Source organism: Oryx dammah, unplaced genomic scaffold, assembly GCF_014754425.2.
Source record: "Oryx dammah isolate SB20612 unplaced genomic scaffold, SCBI_Odam_1.1 HiC_scaffold_11, whole genome shotgun sequence".
Classification (NCBI taxonomy): Eukaryota; Metazoa; Chordata; class Mammalia; order Artiodactyla; family Bovidae; genus Oryx; species Oryx dammah.
Genome location: NW_024070195.1, coordinates 37,720,896 through 37,742,134, shown reverse-complemented (window position 1 = coordinate 37,742,134; position 21,239 = coordinate 37,720,896). Strand labels below are relative to the sequence as shown.

Genomic DNA, 21,239 nt, shown 5'->3' with positions numbered 1-21,239 from the left:
AGCAGCCAGGGCAGCAGGCACTGGGGCAAGCAGACACCGGCTTAGCAAAGGCGAACGGGGCTTTTTCAGGAAGATTAAGAATCAAGATGTTGTGCAGCCCACAGGCACAAGGACATAAGTGGCTGACAAAGGGGTCAAAGAATCTTATCGCCGCCTGGATTAAGGAGGGGAGGGTTGGGAGGGAGAGTCCGGGCCAGAGGGAGTGGGGCAGCTTGGGAGGAGGCCTTTCTTGTCTTTTAAGCTGCCCGTGGCAAGAGCCAAGTTTCTGGCCTCTGAGTCAAGTGTCCAACACAGCGCCCTCATCACCTGTGAGCGATGGAAGGAGGCAGCTGTGATGCAGAGCAGCCCCTGACTCAGCCCACAGGATCTTGGGGTAACAGACACAAACCCGGCAGGAGGAAGGTCCTGTCTCTAGACCATAGCGCACCTAAGCCCCTAAGCTCACATGACGGGGGAGAAGAGAGGAAGAAGCCAGACACAAAACACGAACAGAGAAGGAGAGAAAAGCCACCTTCTAAGAAAGGAAAGGGCCTTCCCAGGTGGCGCTAGTGGTAAAGAACCCGCCTGCCAGTGCAGGAGACATAAGACTTGGGTTCCATCCCTGGGTCGGGATGATCCCCTGGAGGAGGGCATGGCAACCCACTCCAGTGTTCTTGCCTGGAGAACCCCAGGGACAGAGGGAGCCAGGTGGGCTACAGTCCACGGGGTCACAAAGAGTCAGCTAAGACTGAAGCAGCTCAGCACACACGCAAGAAAGGAGAAGGGAAAATGCCTGCAATGACTCTCCGTCTTGGTTTCCTCCTATAAGTGGCAGGGCCGGGTCAGGACCCCACTGGATGGAGACCCAGGACACTGGATGCCTACCGGGGCCCCCGGGCAAGGTCAGCTGAGCTGAAACCGGAGGAGAAGCAGAGGAAGAGAGGGCAGGGAGGCAGAGGCGAGGGGCAGGACTCACCGGCCACGAAGTCGCCGAAGCCGATGGTGGAGATGGTGATGAACGAGTAGTAGAGACCCTCGATGTAGTCCCACTGCTCCGTCACCATGAACACGAAGGGCGGGACCACCAGGTGGACCAACACTCCCCACAGGATGAAGATGGCTGTGCACGCGATCTGCGCCTTGCGCTGAGGGACGGGCAGGGAGACCACATCAGATGACGCTGGGGGCTGGGGAGACCGGGGGAACCCAGCAGAGCACCCAGAGTGTGCTGAGGAGGTAGCCAGAGGGGAGGCCAGCTGGGCGCCAGGCCTGCAAGGAGGCTCACTGCCCGGGGAAGGAGGGGGTTAGCGACATTCCCAGCCTCACCTGGGAGGGCAGGGGGCTCTGAAACGGCTCGCTTGCCATCTGTCCCGACACTTCCGTATTGGGACCCAGGGATCCTTCCCACCCCAACCACAGTCACCTGCCAGGGTCCTCCCCACCTCTGCCCAGGACCCAGGGACGGGGACATACCAGGCTCACGCCTCTCTTGGTGAGGAACTGGCCCAACCTCTTGGCGCGTCCCCCGAAGAACTTGCCCAGGGCACTGATCCACGTCAGACAGAGCGGCACCCCAAAGAGGCCGTAGAAGACACAGAAGAGGCGCCCGGCGGGGGTCTTGGGGGCCACGTTGCCGTAACCTGAGGAAGAAGAGAGTGAGGCCAACAGGGCCACAGGGGGTGACGGACCCAGACTTAGGGCGGCCCCACCCCCACCCATAGCTGGAGGAAAGCCCACTCTTGAAGAAAACTTGACACAGATCTAATACCAATACCTAAGAGATGAAATTCTCCTTGACCACGCTACGACCTTGGTCATTCACAGCCAGCGATGGCACGGGCTACGTCTTCTCCATCAGAATGCGAGTCCCTGAAGGCGGACTAGGCCCCCACCATTAGTAAGTCCTGTCCTAGTCTGTATGGCACCCTTGTGCAAATTAGAAGGCGTAAGCCAATAGCTTCCCTGGGTAGACACTCCAGAAGCACTGTAGTAGATGGTCGCCAAAGACGGCCATTCATTTCTTTTCTTTAAAAAAAATTGTTTGTTTTATTTTTGACTGTGCTGGGTCTTGGTTGCTGTGCACGGGCTTTCTCTAGTTGCGGGCCGCAGGCTTCTCATTGCGATGGTGTCCCTTTTTGTGGAGCACAGACTCAGTAGTTGTGGCGCATGGGCTTAGCTGCCCCGGGGGCATGTGGGATCTTCCCTGACCAGGGATTGAACCATTGCAAGAAAGTGAAAGTGAAAGTCACTCAGTCGTGTCCGACTCTCTGCGACCCCATGGACTGTAGCCTGCCAGGCTTCTCTGTCCATGGAATTCTCCAGGCCAGAATACTGGAGTGGGGAGCTGTTCCATTCCCTTCTCTAGGGATCCCAACCCAGGAATCAAACCCAGGTTTGCATTGCAGGCAGATGCTTTACTGCCGCAGCCACCAGGGAATAAGTTATATTCTAAAGCCCTAACTTCTGGGATGGTTGGTTATCAGTCATAGATAACCAGCGCAGACACCCAGATTGGTGAGTAACCAGGGGCTGGGGGTTATGCAGTGACTAAACCTGCCTGACCTCCCACGTGGCTCTGGCCCTGCTGTGTCGTTTCTACTCCAAGAGCCCGGGTCAGGACTTCTGGAAGAAAACAGTCTCCCACGCATGGCCAGTCACCAAGCACTTACTAAATCTCCAGGGGTGTGTCAAAAGGACAGCGTGCAGCTGGCCCGATTTTAACCCCGACGAGGTCATGTGACCAGAGCTGGGGCATGGAAGAGGGTATCCTGAAGATCTCAGAAGGCTTACCGATGGTGGTGATGACTGTGGCTGCAAAAATCATCGCGTTGGGCCAGTTCCAGTTGTTGAAGGTCTGGTTCCCTGTGATGGCCACGCCCTGTCCTGCAGCATCAGATACTATCTAAAAGGAGATATACAGTGAAGATCAGAGAGGAGGTCAGCACTTTATGAACTTCCTTATAAGTATTCTTATTAAATCATCACAATAAGAAAGTGGCAATTATTGTCTTCAATTTATAGGAGATGAAATATTTTATAAAGGATCAGAGAGGTCAAGTAATTTGTCCAAGGACACACAGCTGGGAAGACTATGAATCCCGGTAAACTGAATTCAGTAGGTCTGGAAGATGTCAGAGAACGTGCCTTCCTGACGAGTTTCCAGGTAATGCTGATGTTATGGCCCAAGGACCACACTTTGAGAACCGCACCAGATCTTATGCCTCTGAAAGAAGGCAGACATGATACAGAAGACAGAAAGACCTCCAGAGAAGTGTGCTACTTCAGGATTGCCCTGGGAGGGACACCCCCCCACACATAGGCCCTTCACATCCCGCCCCCCATTGTCAGGGCACCAGCTAAGGTCAGCTCAGAAGCTTGTGGACCCATCTTCCGAGGGCAGACCCATCAGCTGGTCTGGTCATCAAGGTGGTGTGTACTTTTCAGGCTGACTCAAAACCATCATATCAGTTCCCAAGAAGCTCCTGGCCACTTTGGAGAGCAGGTGAGAGGTCACCTGGGGAAGTCTACTGGGAGGCCCAGGGAGAGGTCTTTATTATCTATTCCAGGAACACAGACAGCTGCCAAACCTGTCCACCCAGCCTCCACCCCATCCTTGAGGGTTGCCTCCATTCACTCCACCCACCATCAGTGGGGGCCAGGGCCTCACAAGGCGGCTCCAAGGAAGTGCCAGGATCTGGGGTCCTGGCCCTGCCCCCAGGGAGAGGCCCAGGATGGACCATCCAGCCCAGAAACCAGGAACGCGACAAATTCCCCCTAGAAATCAAGCCTAGGACCGAGGAAAGACAGAGACAAGCATGGGAGTAGGAAGGAGACAGAAAAACTGGAGTTTTACCCACGGCATGATTGAAGTTTGGTGAGAAATGAGGGAAGGGTGGGTTGTCCTGAAGGAGTGTGCTGTTTGAAGCGGCAGAAGGCCAGTGTAAGTGGGTCTGCAGACTTTGTCAAGAATTTTCCATGATGACATGCTCATCTGACAGGCTGTCAAACCACACGGCTCACTGCCCTGCCTACCCACTCCCCACCCGCCCTGCTATTTCCTGCTCATTTCCCTGCAAAGTAGAAAGAGGGTGCCACGGAGCTGGCCGGGCGCTTTACACCAGGACGTTCAGATAGGAAAAAGGCCAACTGGTCCATCCGGTTGTAGGTCAACTCAAAAGGTTTCCTAAGCCATGACATCTATGTTCTAAGCAGGAGAATGAAATGTCCCAAGGCCCGGGGTGTAAACAAGATGGCAAGGAAAGCAGGACCACTCAGCCGCCTTTGGCTGCAGTCTTTGCTATCTGAGATCCCCATCTTATGGGGGTGGGGGGTGACGAGAGGAGCACCGTCCTCAGGAAACATAGCCCGAGTCGGCTGACACCGACCGGGAAATCGCAGCATTGAAACCCCACCCCTGGTCAACTTCGTGGAGTCTCGGAGGAACAGGAGAGATGTCAGAAGTGGCCTCCCCACCTCCTTCTCACACAAAAGGAAAGGGTGGACTCTAGAAACTCCAAACTGAACTCTCGCTGACTCCTCTCTGGAGACAGCAGAGCACTTGGCGGATTCAAAGAGGAAGTGGTGGGCACTGGAAGCTGCTAGCACAGGTTCACCAGAGCAAGTCATGCTCAGCTGAGTGCATCTCCCACTCCAAAGAGACTGCAAAGCCTTGAAGTTCAGTGGAATGCAGTCAATCCAGATAGCAGCGAGGCAGCGGAACAGATGGGTGCAAAGATATTTGTGTGGAGAAGACAGAGAAATGCAGGGAGGGACTGGGATTAATCCGGGCCCACATAAAGGCAAATAAACAACCCCAAGAAGTACTGATCATTATCAGTGTGGCCCGAGGTCTCCATCAACGCGCCAAAGGCCAGGCCCCTTGAATCTTTTAATGCACAGCACAGCAAGGAGATAGATGGCTGACCAGTTTCATCTGCAAAGGATGCAAACCTGGGAACAAAGCAGGGGCGGGAAGACAGCTGGCACACTGCAATGGCACCATCTGGACTGGAAAAACGGGCCCAGGGCTCCTCTGCCAGCTCAGTGGTGAAGAATCCACCTGCCAACGCAGGAGACACGGGTCCAGTCCCTGGTCTGGGATGATCCCGCACGTCACGGATCAGTGAAGCCCTTGTACCACAACTACTGAGCCTGTGATCGAGAGCCTGGGACCCCCAACTACTGAGCCCACATGCCACAGCTAACTGAAGCCCAAGAGCTCCAGAGCCCACGCTCCTCAACAAGAGAAGTCACCGCCAGAAGAAGCCCGGGCACCACATCTAGAGAGTTGCCCTTGCTCACCGAACTCGAGACAGGCCCGCACAGTGACAGCAGGTCCAGCACAGCCAAAATAAATGAATAAATAATCCGGTTTTTTTAAGTTGAGATCTAGCTTTAAAAAAAAAAAAAAGGCCCAAACTAACGTCTTTTAAATTTTTCATGTCTTATACTTTGGGTTAGAACAGACTGACCCAAAGGGTCAAAGGGAAAAGGCCTCAGGTTTTAGCTGACCACGACCGAACAAACACTAGGGTGGCTGCCAAAAGAAAGAGAGGCAAATACAATCTCGGGCAGTGTCAACACCTTATCTCTTCAGGGCTGGGAGGCAACCAGCCCACTGTCCTCTGCAGGTCAGGCCACGCGTGGGGCACTCTGCTCCACTCCTGGCTGTCAGACTGCATGATATGCTAACCTAGGGGCCAAGGTCCTGGAGGCAATAGCTATGCATGTGTTGGATAACGAGTTCCGCCAGAATGGACTGCCCTTGGTTAGGCATCCATTTCTGATCATAGGAAGTTTAGACCCAGGAAGACCAGTACCCTTCAGGGATACTGAAGGTGTGACTGCAACAGGGGTTCTCAGCGGAGGAGGCAGCACCCTCTTGGAATGTTTGCCAGTGCTGCCTGAGTGGGCGCCTCCCATGTGCTGGGCACCGTTTGGGCACCAGGGAGAGAGCTTCAAGAGAGGACGGAATCCCTGTCCTCTTGCACATCTACTCTCGTGGCTGATGGGATGCTGCTGGCATGAAGTGGGGAGGGACCAGAGAGGTGAGATGCCCTGCGATGCTCAGGACAGCCCCACCCGCCATGCCCACACTGTACCCACTGAGCCCCACTGGACTGCCAAAGGTTACCTGTGACTCCGGAACAATTTACTTAAGTGCTGGTGACTCAGTGGTAAAGAATTCGCCTGCAGGAGACACAGATTCAATCCCTGGGTCGGGAAGATTCCCCTGCAGAAGGAAATGGCAACCCACTCCAGTATTCTTGTCTGGGAAATCCCATGGACAGAGAAGCCTGGTGGGCTATTGTCCATGGAGTTGCAAACGAGCTGGACACAACTGAGCGACTAAACAACAATAACAAGGAGACATCACATGTAAGAGCTGGCAAAACAGGGTAACTGAAGAAGGCATTATTGTTGGGAGCTTTGCAGCAGAAAAGCTGGCTTCTTGCCCTTCGCCCCACCAATGGTGTGTCCTTTGGGACCTCCGTCCTGGGTTATCAGGGAGTCACAGCCCTATGCACTGTCCCCTTCACCCCCATTATCTCTCCACGGTCACCCAGAGAGGGGCAGACAAATGGGGGCATTCCAAAGAGCCCTAAGCCCCCCAGGGCCAGAAGCGCCACTCACCCTTACAACAGTCCAATGGCAGTAGTTATGTGCACAGGTCAGGTCAGGAGACAGAGGCTGAGAGCTTAACTGGCACAACTGGGCCAGGTTCTAGACTTTCTCTTGCAAGTCAGCTGGGCTCCTCACTTCCCTCCCTTCCCTGCTCTCCCTGCTCCTGGATGCCCCAAGTTTCTCTGCCCAGGGTTTCCAAGAAGCTGGCCTGGGGATCAGCTTGCCTCCATCCCCATGCAGGGAGAGAGAGCAGGATTTCAGTGCTGCTGTGTGTCAGATGCCTCTTGCCGGGGCTTTTATACATATTCCCTGACTGGCTCTTCCCCGAATTTGCTAGACATCACCTGGCAGGTGAGGAAAGCGAGGCTTAGGGAGCAGAGGTCCAGACGTGAACTTGGGCAGCTTGCTCCCTGTTTCCACCATGGGTCACTGCGGCTCCAGTCAGAACATCTCACGGATTAAGGTCAGGGGCAGGGTCCCACAGGCTGGTGGGACCCTCTCCCCCAGAACAGAGAGGCTGACCCAGGACTGAGGTCATCCCTGGGTGAGGAGAGCCATTAGACACATCATCTGATCCCCCAGGGTTAGAGAAGCTGCTTTTTCAGGAGAAGGTGGACCTTGTTCACGCACAAGATGATTTAACTTGGCTTCCAGATTCACACAAGACAATATTTTCATTTTCTACATCACCCTAGAGAACGATGGGAGAGGGGGATCCCGCAGACAGCCTGGGCCCAGCTCTGGTTTGAGGACAGAATGGAGCTCCATCCCCGCCCCACCCCTGCCCCGCCTGTTATCCTTGCAAAGAAGTGGCTCTGATTTATTGGTGGGGGGTTGGTGGTTACCATGCACCAAACGTTGTGCTGAGCACTTTATGTGCCTCCAGCCCATTTAATGAGCAAAGAATCCTGCTGGGAAGTCACCATAATTTTTTTCATTTTGCAAACGAGGACCTGAGGCTGAGAGGTTAAGTAAGTAACTTGCTGCTGCCAAGTCGCTTCAGCCGTGTCCGACTCTGTGCGACCCCATAGACGGCAGCCCACCAGGCTCTGCCATCCCTGGGATTCTCCAGGCAAGAGTACTGGAGTGGGGTGCCACTGCCTAAGGGATGCTAAAATCTATGAAGCAGGGTGGGCGGGGGAGCCAGCCGGGATCTGGGTTCTGGCTGCAGGAAGGAGGCCGGTGCATACCTCCACCCCTTCGCACCACCTGGAAAAACAGTGCCCTACAACCAGCCCATCCACTCAGAGCTCTCAGGGAGGAGACACTCACACCTCTGCCTAGGCTTCAAGCAACATGCTGCCCTGACTCCACCCTCCCAGAATCTCGCTGTCCATGAAGTCTGAGTTCCCTACGGCGCCTCATCCCCCAGGGATCCGGGGTTTCCTGTGCAGAGGTAGCTGCCAGGCACCCCCATCCCGGAGATGCATTCTGCAGAGCTCCAGAAAGGGCCCATCCTGCCACCTGCGGACACGGGCAGCAGGGCTGAGGTCCAGCCTTCCCTTCATCAGGCCATAAGAGAACACTTTCGGGTGGCCGCCAGCCTGCGGATGGTGGCTACGGGGCACGCACAGGGCTGCTCCCCACCTCGCCTCCAGCTCTGTGTCAGGCCTCACACTGGGATCACAGAGCCCCTTCCTGGCCACATAGGATCGGCCTCAAGGATGCCAGTCTCTGCTGGACCCACATGTCGGAGGCACCCAAGTGGTTGTCCCTCACCATCCCTGGCTGTATCCGTCCCTAACCCATTCCACCTCCGCTCACTTGGTCCCTCTGGACTGCAAAGAGAACGAGGCCAATGGTCATGTGTGCACAGCACGTGGAAGAGCAGGAAGAACATTTACTGTCTCTCACTTGGCCCTCCTGGCCTCGCCCAGCCACCTTGGGAGGTAGGGCATGGTTTATTACTCCTTATTTCATAGATTATGATAATTCATATTTGAATAGTAGCTGATATTTGAGCACTTGTTTTATGACAAGCACCAATCAAAGCATTTTAAATCAGCTCGTTGAGTGTTTATAACCTTGTAAAGGAGGTTCTCTTCCCTCCATTTACAGCTGAGGCAAACAAGGCAGAGGGGCTGAGTAACCTGCAAGGCAGTGGTGGAGCCAGAGCGTGGACCCAGGCCGTCTGGCTCTCAACCCCTCTTCTGTCCACAGACGGGGGTGTAGGGTTTAGGCTTCTCGGCTACGGGAGTGACCCCAGGTTTCTAGAACACAGTCAGACAAATGCAAGGGAAATAGCCACAGGAATGCAGAGACTGACTCCCCTAGAAAGTAAGCTCCGTGAGGGCAGGACTTTTATCTGCAGTGCACACATTTATTAAGTGAGTGAGTGAACAAATGAATGAGGGCATCTTCCCTGACCTCGACCGACTCCCTCTCCCACATCCTTCCTTCAACTCCTCAGGGTTACTCTGCAGGCAGATCTCATACACCACCCTGTGGATTATATTGTTCATCAGCAACAAGGTGCACAGCTTTATCTGGCAAGAGGGTGGGAAGCAGAGTCAAACCCCAGTACGAGTGGAGCTGGTGAGGTCAGGGGAGGGACGCAGGGCTGCTGGGACCACAAGCATCCAGGGGTGGAGGGATGGGGACAGTCAGCAGGTTTTGAGAACAGAGGGCAGACCCTGGAGGTCAGGGGTTGGGAAAGGGGTCAGGTGAGGGGGGCAAACAAAAGCCCCCTTGCCCAAGATGGCAGAGCAAGTGGCAGTGGGGCTGGGAGAGTCCCTGGAGTGACTAGAGGGACCGTCCCTCCTGCCAGAAGAGGGGGCCTGCCCCCCCGAAACTCTTCTGGGGGGCAGTGGGTGTGCGGAGAGCAGGAAGAGGGCTATAAAGGAGGGCGATAGGGTTCTCCAACCACATGGGTGCCCCAACCCTGGGCAGAGGCTCATGGACACGTGGGGCAGACCTGGGGGTTACTTGGTGGGCAGGGGGTCCTCTCTCAGGTGCTGGCACCAAGTTCCTGTGTAAATCACACACTATCAGCCTTAGTTTCTCCATTGGTCAAAAACGGCACCCACTCTTGAACACACCCCGGAAGCCGTGAATAAAGGCAACTACAGTCAGTATCATGACCACACGGTACACGTGGCCTTCAGGAAACCAGCCCCAGCAGTGACCTGACACCCCAGGGCGGGGAGATGCGGGCCCACAAAGATAAATCAAAGGGCATGGAATTTATGTCTCTGTACCTGGAGGCCAGACCTGGATGAGATCAGCAGGTAGGGGCCCCTGGAGTCAGGAGGCCTGAGGGTCGGGGTGTGTGTCCAGGCTCCCCCCAGGCAGCAGAGGCAGGGAAACAGAGGCACACCCAGGACGCACCACCGCAGCCCTCAGACAGCCCATCTCTCCGGACCTCTGCCCTCTAGGGGCTCCCAGCCACCCTGGCCGGTCGCCTGCACAGCGGAACAAGGACACACGCTGGTCCCCAACCCCGTGCTCACTAAGGTGGAGTGGAGGCTAGGCATGAGGGCTTCTCTGAACCCTAGTCTTAAAGCCCCAGTTAAGACATCCCCCGGCTCCACTGTCAGCCCAATGCCCATCCACCTCCTGGTCACTGTACGTCCATTCTCAGGGAAGGGGGCTGGGGTGGGGTCATGATCCCACAGGGAGTTTGCAGCAATGGGTCGCGGAGGGGAGCGTCTTAACAGAACAGACAGAAGTGGGGATTAGTAAACCTATCATAGGCACTTTTCAGGCAAACAGATGCTGAACAAGTCGGGCTTGTTCAGAACAATGTTTCTCACATTCTTTGACACTGCAAACTGATGAGCAGATAGAGGAGAGCAGGGGCGGACCCGGGAGCCCACACACTGGGGCTCTCTGCGGCACTGTGAGCGGGGGAGAGGCCGGGGTTGGCGGGGCGCAGTGGGTAGAGCTCGCCGTCCAGCTGTGTGGCCCACCCTCCCTCTGAGGTCTTTCGGGGACTGCCGGCAGACCTACACTATCAGTATCTTGGCGAGAAGGTGAGTATCTGTTAACCTCTTACTCCCAGGACAAATTAGAGGCGTGAAGACAATTATCTGAGCCCTCCATTATCTCCACTCCTCTCATTTGCCCGGGCTCAGGCTGACTCAGCTCCTCAGTTCAGTTCAGTCGCTCAGTCGCGTCCGACTCTTTGCAACCCCATGGGCTGCAGCATGCCAGGCCTCCCTGTCCATTGCCAACTCCCAGAGTTTACTCAAACTCATCTCCATCGAGTCGGTGATGCCATCCAACAATCTCCTCTGTCATCCCGTTCTCCTCCTGCCTTCAATCCCTCCCAGGGTCTTTTCCAATGAGTCAGTTCTTTGCATCAGCTGGCCAAAGTATTGGAGTTTCAGCTTCAGCATCAGTCCTTCCAATGAACACTCAGGACTGATCTCCTTTAGGATGGACTGGTTGGATCTCCTTGCAGTCCAAGGGACTCTCAAGAGTCTTCTCCAACACCATGGCTCAAAAGCATCAAAAGCATCTTCCCCAACAGGGTTGGGGAGGGGTGCTGGGCTAGTCTTCAGAGACGGTGGATGCCACCCAACTGCTGGGGCAGGGGCTCTCCCTCCACCCAGTGGAACTACCCGGAGTTTAAATAAACACAACGCCTGGGCCTCACTCACAGGTATTCCTTGCACTTGACCTAGGTGCTCAGAAAGCAGTTAACAAGCTTCAGATTAGTCCCCTTATCTGCTGCCTAAGTGGGGGTGACGTGGGTGCAGGGCTCAGCCTTCCAGCTCCCCAGCCAGGAGGCAAGATGTACAGGATCCTCAGTATTCCCCTGCCCCCTCCCCGCAGCCCAGGTGACCAGGTGTGGCTCGGAGGGCAGGATCCGTTTAGGAGCCAGGCATTGGCAGGGGCCCAATGGTGCCACCCTGACACCTGCCTCCCAGCTGTGGGCCCGGCTCACCCTGGCCCTGACTCTCCCAGGCGGGGAACAGGTGCAGAGATGTGGGGGCAGGGCCCTATCTTGTCTCTGTTAAGACTTGACCTGGGCCCTTGCAATGTGGACTTTGTAGACTCGTATTTTGCTTATCTGCATTTTCACTTTTGCTCCAATCCTGCTTATCTGCTTTTTTAGTTTTGCTCCGACGCCTGTTGTTTAGTTGCTCAGTTGTGTCCTGCTCCTTGCGACCCCATTGACGGCAGCCTGCCAGGCTCCTCCATCCCTGGGATTTCCCAGGCAAGAGTACTGGAGTGGCTTGCCATTTCCGACTCCAGGGGATCTTCCCAGACCAGGGGTTGAGCCCGAGTCTCCTGCACCGGAAGGCAGATTCTTTACCACTGAGTCACCAGGGAAGCCCGCTCCAGTGTCTACCCGAATACCTATCAGGTTTTTAGTAGAAAGAAAGTGTCAGTCACTCAGTCATGTCCAACTCTTCGTGACCCCATGGACTGTCGCCTGCCAGGCTCCTCTGTCCATAAAATTCTCCAGGTAAGAAATACAGGAGTAGGAAGCCATTCCCTTCTCCAGGGGATCTTCATGACTTGGGGATTGAACCCAGGTCCCTGGCACAGCAGGCAGATTCTCTGCCATCTGAGCCACCAGGGTAGTCCAGAAGGAAAGACAAATTGCTGGAGACTTGGCTGGTACACTAGGAAGTTAATGTAGGGTCTGAAGACCTTGGTTCAGTTCAGATCACTTACTGAGATTCTCCAGGAACCAAGGTTGGCCTAGGACCACAGGGGTCCCCCTGTCTGAGCAGGGGACACTTTTGTATAATTCGTATTTTCCTTTGTCCAGAACCATAACTTCTGAGCCTAGTTCCGCACCTCCCAAGCTCCACTTCCCCTCCTCGCCCCCCAAAAAAATCCACAGCCCATTTGAGAAAAGACATTTTCATTCTCAGGATTCAGCCTACTGGCCACCAGCTCCAGCTCTTCCCGAGGCCCCAGCAAGCCAGGCTGCTTGAGTCAGAAACGAGTCTTATTCTTCACCCCACTTCCTTCCTTGATCCCCCCAGATCCCACTGCAGGATGAGGAAGGCGCCTCACTGCGCCTTGGTCCCTAAAGGACCATGCCTGGTGCCAGCCAGGCTGCCCTCCCTCAGCCCAGGGAGGAAACAGCAACCGGAGGATGCCCTGGGGTACAAAATACAATCCCTTCCCAACCCCAGAAACCCACACATCCTCACCAGGCAAGGTGGAAAGAGGCACCCCACCCCACCCTCAACGCATCTCCCAAGGGGAAGGGTCACCAGTACTGCTTCTTAACCGGGCTGCACGTGGAGACGACCCGGGGTTGGGGGCAGCTTGGGGAAATACTCCTGCATGGGTGCTACCCTGGGAGATTCAGACAGAAATGGTCTGCGGTGTGGACTGGGAACCACGTTGCTGAAAAGCTGTCCTAGATAACTAATATTATGTGCAGCCCATCCTAGACTCAAACCATCCTCTCTCCTAGTTACGGGGAAGGCCCAGTCCAGCCCGCCCCAGGGGTCAGCACGGCAGCCAGGGATGGATGGCTGTCCTCCCATCTGCCCTTGGGTTTCCCCTCCCGGGCCATCTCTCAGCAGCTTGCAGAGCTCAGAGGCACTGCGAGGTCTCACGCTCGTGGGGAAAGCCCGGGCCAGAGGTAAGCGCATTTTCAGCAGAAACCTCTGGGTTTCCGACTTTCTCAGGCCCGGGAGCCCGTCTGCTCTCAGGAGGGACAATGAAAGCAAGGCAGGTGACCCTGTCCCCATTGTTCCCAGGCTGGGTCGGTAACACGCCTCCTCCTCCCCTGGGGCAGCTGGGCGCCTCTCCAGGAGAGCGGAGGCCGGGGCAGAGCCCTGCAGGGATCGGCTGCCCTATGGAGGGCTGTGGGTTTGGCTAAAGCAAACAGACTAGGGCTGGAGGGGCCGGAGCTCAGGATGGGATGTCAGCAAGTGTTCTCAGGCACCTGGAGGGCCGAGCTGATGAGTGACACTGGAAATCCCGGTGTGAGCGGACACAGGGGACCTCCAGGGCCAGTCCTGGTCCTACAGCCATGCTGCCCGAGAGCGACCCTGGGGAGTAGGAAAGAACCCCCTCCCACCCAAACAGAGACACCAGATGACCCCAGAGCCATGTTCTCAGACTCCACTCCCTGCTTCATTTTCTGAAGGACTCACGTCCAGTGAGGCTTAAGGGACAAGGAGGACACCCTTCACCCACCTGCAGCTTCCTGATCCCCAAATCACAACCACTGCCGTGCTCCGGGGTGGCTGTGACCTGGCTCATGGCCTTATGCTGGCATCTCTGCCCTGTCTGGGATGCTTGGCCTGGATTCATGACCAGGCCCCTTCCCTGCCCCCAGAATCCAGATCCTGGGGGTGTGGATATCTTTCTACTTTGATGGATACCAAGAGCCATCTCCCAACTTCTGGGCCAACAACTCAAAGGCAGGAAATTAGTCAGCCAGGACCCCTCCAACAGGCCCTCCTTCCCCCCAGGGGTGTGGGTCACCAGGGAGTGAGAGGTCCCTGCAGGGGATTTGGCTCCTGGCTTGTCCTTTGCAGGCAAGCTGACAAACCTTTCTGGGCCCCATTCAGCTCCTCTGTAACAAGGCTCTGGAGGCAGAGCCAGCATCTCCCTCCTTCTGGCCAAAACCCCATTCATCAGGTATCTTTCCTACCAACAACTCGTCTGGCCCTAATTTCATTCAAGACTCAAGACCCTGTAGCCTAGGCAAGCAACATGGATATTGTATTTCCATTTTGTAGCTGAGGAAACTGATCAGAGAGGGCTAGTGACACAGAAGAGGTCACACAGCAAGCTCATGATAAAGGACAGAGCAGAACCAGCCGAAAGCGCCCTGACTCTCAGTTGAGGGCCCTTTCCACCAAACAAGTAGACTATCCATCTCACCCCCACCTGGGGTCAGGCTCAGAAATGCCAACCAAAGTGGAGCAAGGAAGGTGAGTGATAGGAGAGGGGCAGACCCGGGTGATGGAGAGCTATAAAAGGGTGTGCAGTTTAATCCTGCAATTCTATCAGATGCGTGTTTGCTTATGTCCCCCCCTCCTCCCGAGAGATGCCTTTGGTTTACCCCAGCCTGGCAGCAGGATGGAAGCAGTAAGCAAGGGAAGTCACCAGCCCCTTGAGGTTTCCAAAAACAGCGCTCAAGCAGGCTACAAAGGAGGTCACAGGAACTGCTGGTCCACCGTCTCCCGGGCCTGGGCCGACGACCTGACGGAGATCGGGCTCATCAGCAGCCCCTCCCTGTGCCAGCCTGCCTCCCCCATCTTCACGGCAGCCTGGACAACACACGCTGGGACAGCTAACCCACTGGGAAACCACACCTCAAGTCGGGACCCTCTGTAGGCAGACCTGGGGCAGAAGAGCTAAGACTGGGCTTTGGCACAGACACACATGGCTTCAACCCCTGGCTCCATGGCCCACCAGCAGGTCACCTGGGGCATATCCTCTCACCGATCTGAGCTTCCCCTTCTGCCTCTGGAAAGGGGGGGCACCAAGACTCTCTTGGGTTGGGATGCAGATTAAGTGAAATGATGTGTAGTGTGGTGCTGGATATACAGGGTGTGTGCTGGGCAGAAAAGTAAACTGGGAAGAACGGGGGGCGGTGGTGAGGTCCTCTCCATTCTTGGTTTGTGCCCAGGGCACAGGGCCTCCAGAGCTGTAGACGCAGAGCTGAGCAGGGGTCACCTGGAACACCCTCCTTCCTGGCCACCACTACCTGGAAGATCAGAGCTTGGGACAGTACTTATCTCCCCATGCCCCAGGGTGTTCTATTAGGATCTGCTGTCTGGTTGGTAGACCACGAGCTCTGAAGGCTTTCAGAGAAAGGTTTCGCTCATTTTCATTCCCAGAACCCGGCACTGGCAGGTACTCAGTATTGGCCAAACGAGGGACTCAGTCTCCGAGACGTATGCCTTCCAGGGCACGGAGGTGGGTGCTGATGCTGTATGTCACACAGGTTCTGGCTGGATGAGGTGGGCAGTCCTGGCAGAGGTGGCCGGCCCGGCTGATGGCTTTGTGTTTCTCTGCCTAGTGTGCCTGTCAGCCCACCCCACCCCACCTGTCTGCAAGTCCAGAGCCCCCAGAGGTCCCAGCCCTGGTGACTCAGCTGCATGGCAGACTTTGGAACCATCAGGATTCTGGAGGGAAGAGGCTGGCGGGTGATGAAGGGTGGGGGCCTGGAGGCAGGGGAGGGGAAAAAAAATGAAGCTCTGTTTCTCCTGGGATCCTGAGGACAAGGCTCCCCCGCAAACGACACCCCCGGATCCTCCTCTCCAGGAGATGAAAGCTGCCCACCAACCCCACATTCATGTGACCCGGGTATGCCCGTGCCCTTGGGAGAAGGATGTGGCTGACACCCTCACCTCTGGCCCTCGGAGGACCACACCCCAGACCCCCGGCAAACTGCCCCCACCCAGGGGCCACGAGAGCGCCCTCTCCATCTGCCTCTCCTCCTTCCCTGCTCCCTTTGCTGTGACTGCAGCTCCGGGTAATAAGTAACCGCCCATCCTTGAAGTTTAGGGTTCTGACGATAAGGGATTATTAAGTCTACCCATTTATCATCATTTGTTTAAGATGACCAGGTGGTTAAACTGTAAACCTCTTCACTAATGAAAACAAGAAAAAGCCAGAAAGATACTAGGCAGTGGTATTAGCCCTGCACGAGGAGTGGCAGCGGAGCCTCTCCATACATATGAGGTCACCCTCCCCGTCAGTTTATTACAAACCACCCCTGTCTGCCCCAGCCTGGCCCTGATGCCTCCATGCATGACCCGACCTGACCCTCTTCCCTCTCCACAAAGCCCCCTGCAGGAGCCCCCAAAGCCAGCCACCTGCCACAAAACCCTTCCTTATTGTCTGCCTCCAACCTAAATCCCCCCACCGGCTGCAGTCCAAGCCCATTTCCTTTGGTTCAGTCTCCAGCTGGAGACGGACAACAGCTGGTCTCCATCGTCTCTGGAATAAATTGCACAAGGAACCACCAGCCCGCTGGCACAAGGGTTTTGGGGTGAGTGGTACTCTTTGCAGGGTGGGGCGCCTTCTGCCTCGATGGCTCTCATCGCCAGAAGACACAATGAGAGACCAGGGCCAAGACCACGCTGCTGACAACTGTGAGCATCCCTGGGCCGGATGCAAGGGGGGCTGGGTGCCCCGAGGTGCAGACTCCTCAAGCCCCCAGCCGAGCGGCTGGGCACAGATATGGCACCACACCAGGTGAATCAGGGCTCCAGCCACCAAGGCCCCTATCTGGAAATCACAGGGATGAGAAATGAAAGAGATCCCCAAATAGGGGGAAAGAAACAGAGCCTGATACATGCAACCCGTGCCCCCCACCACGGCCACTCCGCCACCCTTGCCTTTGCTGCCCAGCATAAAGCACAAAGGCATAGCTACTACCCCTGCTTTTTCCACCCTGGGAGGACAGAACGCCACCCTCCTTCCGCGGCATGACCAGGGTAATGCAACACAGAGCTGTTTTGTATGAAGGTATGGAAAAGTACAGCCAACCTTCTTCATACCTCTAGAAGCTGAGCTAGAGGGGTTGTGGTGGGGGTTAGGAAAACCTCCCATCCTCTGACCTGGGGCTCAGGACCAGGGACAGGCGAGGCCACAGGAAATGGAAACTCCCCCAGTGGCGCAGCGGGAAAACCCAGACTCTGAGACAGCCCCATGGTGAGACACCGGGAGGCAGGAAGGACCAAGACCAGGCCACACGTTCTCTCATTCTCCTTCATCAGGGCGTTGATTTTAAGCAAGGGCCTTTTCCAAGCCTGCTTAACTCCCCTAACACCTACCCAGGCTCTGGCAGCCCTTAACCTTCCTAGGATCATGCAAGAACTTTTGACACCCAGGCCTGCACAATATCAGATGTTTCCCAGCCCTCCTCGTCATGACTTCAGTTTCTTGATTGACCCAATGGAAGACAGTGCTGACCCCTCTCGCCTCCCCCCATCAATTCACAGGGTTATGGGTCGAAAGGCTCAATAGACAAGAACGTGACGAGCATGAAGCAGGCGCGCCAATAAAGCTGAAGATGCCCCGACTTGGAACTCCTAGTTTCTAAATACCTGCTGCTAAGGCTTTCTCCCAGCCTCCCAGTGCATTGTGTGTGGCCAGGGGAGGCTCAAAGACAGGAAAGCAAATGCCAGCAGATTTCCAAGTCACGCAAGGGTCAGCGGGGGAGCGAGACCTGCTCCTCAAGTGGCTACATCCTGGCCCCCTGCAGAACCAAGGTTCTCATGAAATACTTTGAGTGGCAGCTGGCATGGAGACTTCTCAGGTCCATCCAGGGAGGTCCATTTATCCCCAGGTCTGCTGAAGATGGCAGTCTCATCTGGGCCGCTTAGGTCTAAACTAGAGACCTAGCAGTGGGCTTCCAGGACACGGCCTGCCCTCTGCCCCATGGGTCACCTCCCAGAAACAGCAGGGTGACGTGAGGACCAGATGGAATGGGGCTCCTTTCACCCTTCCTCCCACTCAGAGGCCCTGAGCCATTCCCCTTTCTGGAGTTGTTCCCGCCCCTACGTTGTGGTTCAGTCACTAAGCCACATCCAACTCTCACGCCAGGCTTCCCTGTCCTTCACACACGCCCAGTACACAGGCCACAGCTGACCAGACACCAGCCCCCAAAGCCCGTACAGAACCAACCACCCAACCTAAGCTAACCCAAGGAAAGATGCAACCAGAGTCCCAGGCAATCTTTCCTCACACTACACAGCTCAGGTCGATTGACTCCTTAAGTATTGCTGCTGCTGCTGCTAAGTCGCTTCAGTCGTGTCCAACTCTGTGCGACCCCACAGACGGCAGCCCACCAGGCTCCCCCGTCCCTGGGATTCTCCAGGCAAGAACACTGGAGTGGGCTGCCATTTCCTTCTCCGATGCATGAAAGTGAAAAGTGAAAGTCAAGTCGCTCAGTCGTGTCTGACTCTTAGCGACCCCATGGACTGCACCCTACCAGGCTCCTCCGTCCATGGGATTTTCCAGGCAACAGTACTGGAGTGGGGTGTCATTGCTTTAAGTACTAGCTGAGCCCAAAAGAAGAAACGAACAAGACACGGGCCCTTCCTAGTCGGACCTCGCATCTAAGGACAGACAGGCAGATGGGAGCAGCAGGCAAGCCAAGGCGAGGCCAGGACAGTCCCTGCCAAACACACACTCCTGAGTCTGGAAGGACAGAGAGAGCAGGACAGTCAACAGACCCTGGCAAACCCATGCTTTCCGTCAACCAGTCTGGGGGATGCTCACCTCCGAGGAGCTTGCAAGTGTCCCGCTGGGGGGGACGGGGCAACCCGCTCCATCTATGGGTTCTCGGCACATCACCCTCCCCACTTCAAGGCTGTTGGCCAGCTCTGCCCTCACCCACCCCAGAGCAGGATGAAATCTAACGAGATACCGAGAGAAGCCAGTGTGCCCTTAGGAACCTCAGCAGATTCCACTAGCAGACTCTCTGTGCTGAGGGAACCCCGTGGCTACTGAGCCCTAGGAATGTGGGCAGTGTGATGGAGGAACTAAGTTCAAATTTTATTAATTCTGTTTTTTTTAAATTTTGGGGCCATGCTGTGCAGCACGTGGAATCTTAGCTCCCTGACCAGGGATCAAACCCACACCCCATACTGCATTGGAAGCACAGAGTCTTAGCTGCCAGGCAAGTCCCTAAATTTTATTAATTTTAATTAAAAACTAAACAGGTACAATAGTCAGTAACATCATGTTAAAACAGATTCGTGGCCTGTGAGTAGTAATTACCATACTGATGCAGTCAGACACAACACATCTACTTAGGCAGGGAGGGCCTGCTTTCCCCCAGACCCCAGGGCTCACCCAAGCCTTGGGTCGTGCACGGTCTATAGCATACTCTTGACTCTGAATGACATGCGTGGTTGTGGGTTGTCCCAAATCTTTCCTTGGCCTGCGGTATATTTTTTTTTGGTTTGGGGGCGAGGGCGGCGGTCCATCCCAAAAGGCAAGGAGGCAAAGTCTTCCTGGGCCCCAGCGGGAATTGTAAGAGCTGAATACACACTGAGGCCTTGGTCTCTGCAGCACCCCTTTCCTTGTAGGAGACACTGACCCCAACACAGGGGACAGCCCCCGAGAATCCCTCAGCTCTGCAAGGCTTCTACCATACTCTCTTCTTAGTGATTACCAGATTGTGTTCAATCTCAGACTTCTTGGTCTGCACACTGAAAGCCCGCCTGGTTTCCCTAGTCTTTGAGACCCTTCTCTTCAAAGTGTTCAACAGCCCTGCTGCCCAGGAAGTCAGCCCTCTGGCAACTCAACTGAAAAACAATCATACATTGTTTAGCAATTTCAGAGGTGATACTAGTTTTCAGAGTGTGTGCTGCCGTTAAACCCATGTTTATTTGTGCTTTGTGTACCTCATGCATTAAAAATAGCCAGGGTAGAAGTGGCTGATGCTATGTGCGTGCATCTTACCCTTTCAGAAAATTCAATTTCTCACAGTACAACTGCAATACAACAGCATTTCAGAAAATTAGGGAGGCAGAGAAAGAAAAGGCATCAATAACCCTGCTTCCAATTCAGCACCGCTGGCCTTCTGTTTTCACATCAAGTTTCAGTGATTCAACCCAAACTCGGCACCAACTCAGAAAACGAGTCTGGGCTGCCCTCACCCCCGTCTCGTTTCTGTCTCACTTCCAGTCTGGCTCATAGCTCAGCCCCACTGAGAACACCAAATCAAAGCCCTGGAAAACCGCCCCCTATTCCAGGGCCCCAGCAGGTCTCCCACTCCCCAGGTCAGAGCCCACCGGGCCGCTCAATAAGCAGGGATCCAACTATAAGCAGAGCAGTGGGGTGGGGCAGGGAGGTGTGGCGGGGTGCTGGGCGGGGGTGGGGTGGGGAGTGGAGTGTGTGTGCACAGATGGAAACCAGCTTAGGGAAGGGAAAATTTTCAGACTTGTACACAATGACTCCAACACAGAACAAGTAGAAGACACAGGGGATCAAGCAGCTCTAGGCTCTGGGGCATTCCAAAAAGAGAGGGCGTGCCTGTTCACTGAAACCTGTGAACCCTGAACCCCTGGCTTGGTGGAGGCGGGCACAGTCTAGAGCAGGACTCAAAAGTACCCACCACTCCCCCCCACGACTTGGAAGTTGCCCTGGCGTGGGCTTGGGGAGCCAGCTCTGGGTCCAGACCTGCACACCTGGGGTGCGAAGGGGGCAGGGCATTGGGGAGGCGGACTGACGCACTTCTCCAGGCAACCTATGGACCTATCCCAACAGAGGACAGAGTGTCCCCACTCAGGTGCATTGTGCACAGCAGCAGGGTGGGGCGGGGGTGGGGGGCTGTCCCAGAGTTCTTTCGGGGTCAAGGTAGAATTTGGCCAGGCACGGCCCCCACTGGAAGGACAGGAGTTTTCCAGATTGGAGGTGGGCTCTGATGGTCCTACCTTTGGGATGTGGGGACTGGGGGACAGAGGTCAAAGGAGAGGGAGATATGGCATCGTGGCTCGGATGTCCATTAATCATTACCCTCTCACACAGCGAGAGATTTCAGATCCAGTGGGGCACAGTTGAGGGCCTGATGGGAGGAGGGAAGGGGTGCGGACAAGGCACAACCCCAGAGCAATGTGCTCTAATGTGGGGGCAAGGAGGTGCTCAGAAAATGAGGGGGCTCAATAGAAGGCAACCCTCAAGGTCAGGGGAGCCCTCCCTGGCATCTCCCCCCAACCCCCACCTACAGCAACATTTCTACCTTGGAG

General features: G+C 55.5%; 1 protein-coding gene across 1 annotated transcript in view; it reads right to left on the bottom strand.

The window, feature by feature from the left end:
* KCNK5 (potassium two pore domain channel subfamily K member 5) overlaps window positions 1-21,239 on the bottom strand; it is a 41,077-nt gene that overhangs the window by 4,037 nt on the left and 15,801 nt on the right. The window contains exons 2-4 of the mRNA XM_040249768.1: window positions 2,770-2,881; window positions 1,453-1,619; window positions 956-1,124 (exon numbers count right to left, since the gene is read on the bottom strand). Of these exons, the coding sequence (XP_040105702.1) occupies window positions 956-1,124; window positions 1,453-1,619; window positions 2,770-2,881 (448 nt within the window). The remainder of the gene's footprint in view (window positions 1-955; window positions 1,125-1,452; window positions 1,620-2,769; window positions 2,882-21,239) is intronic.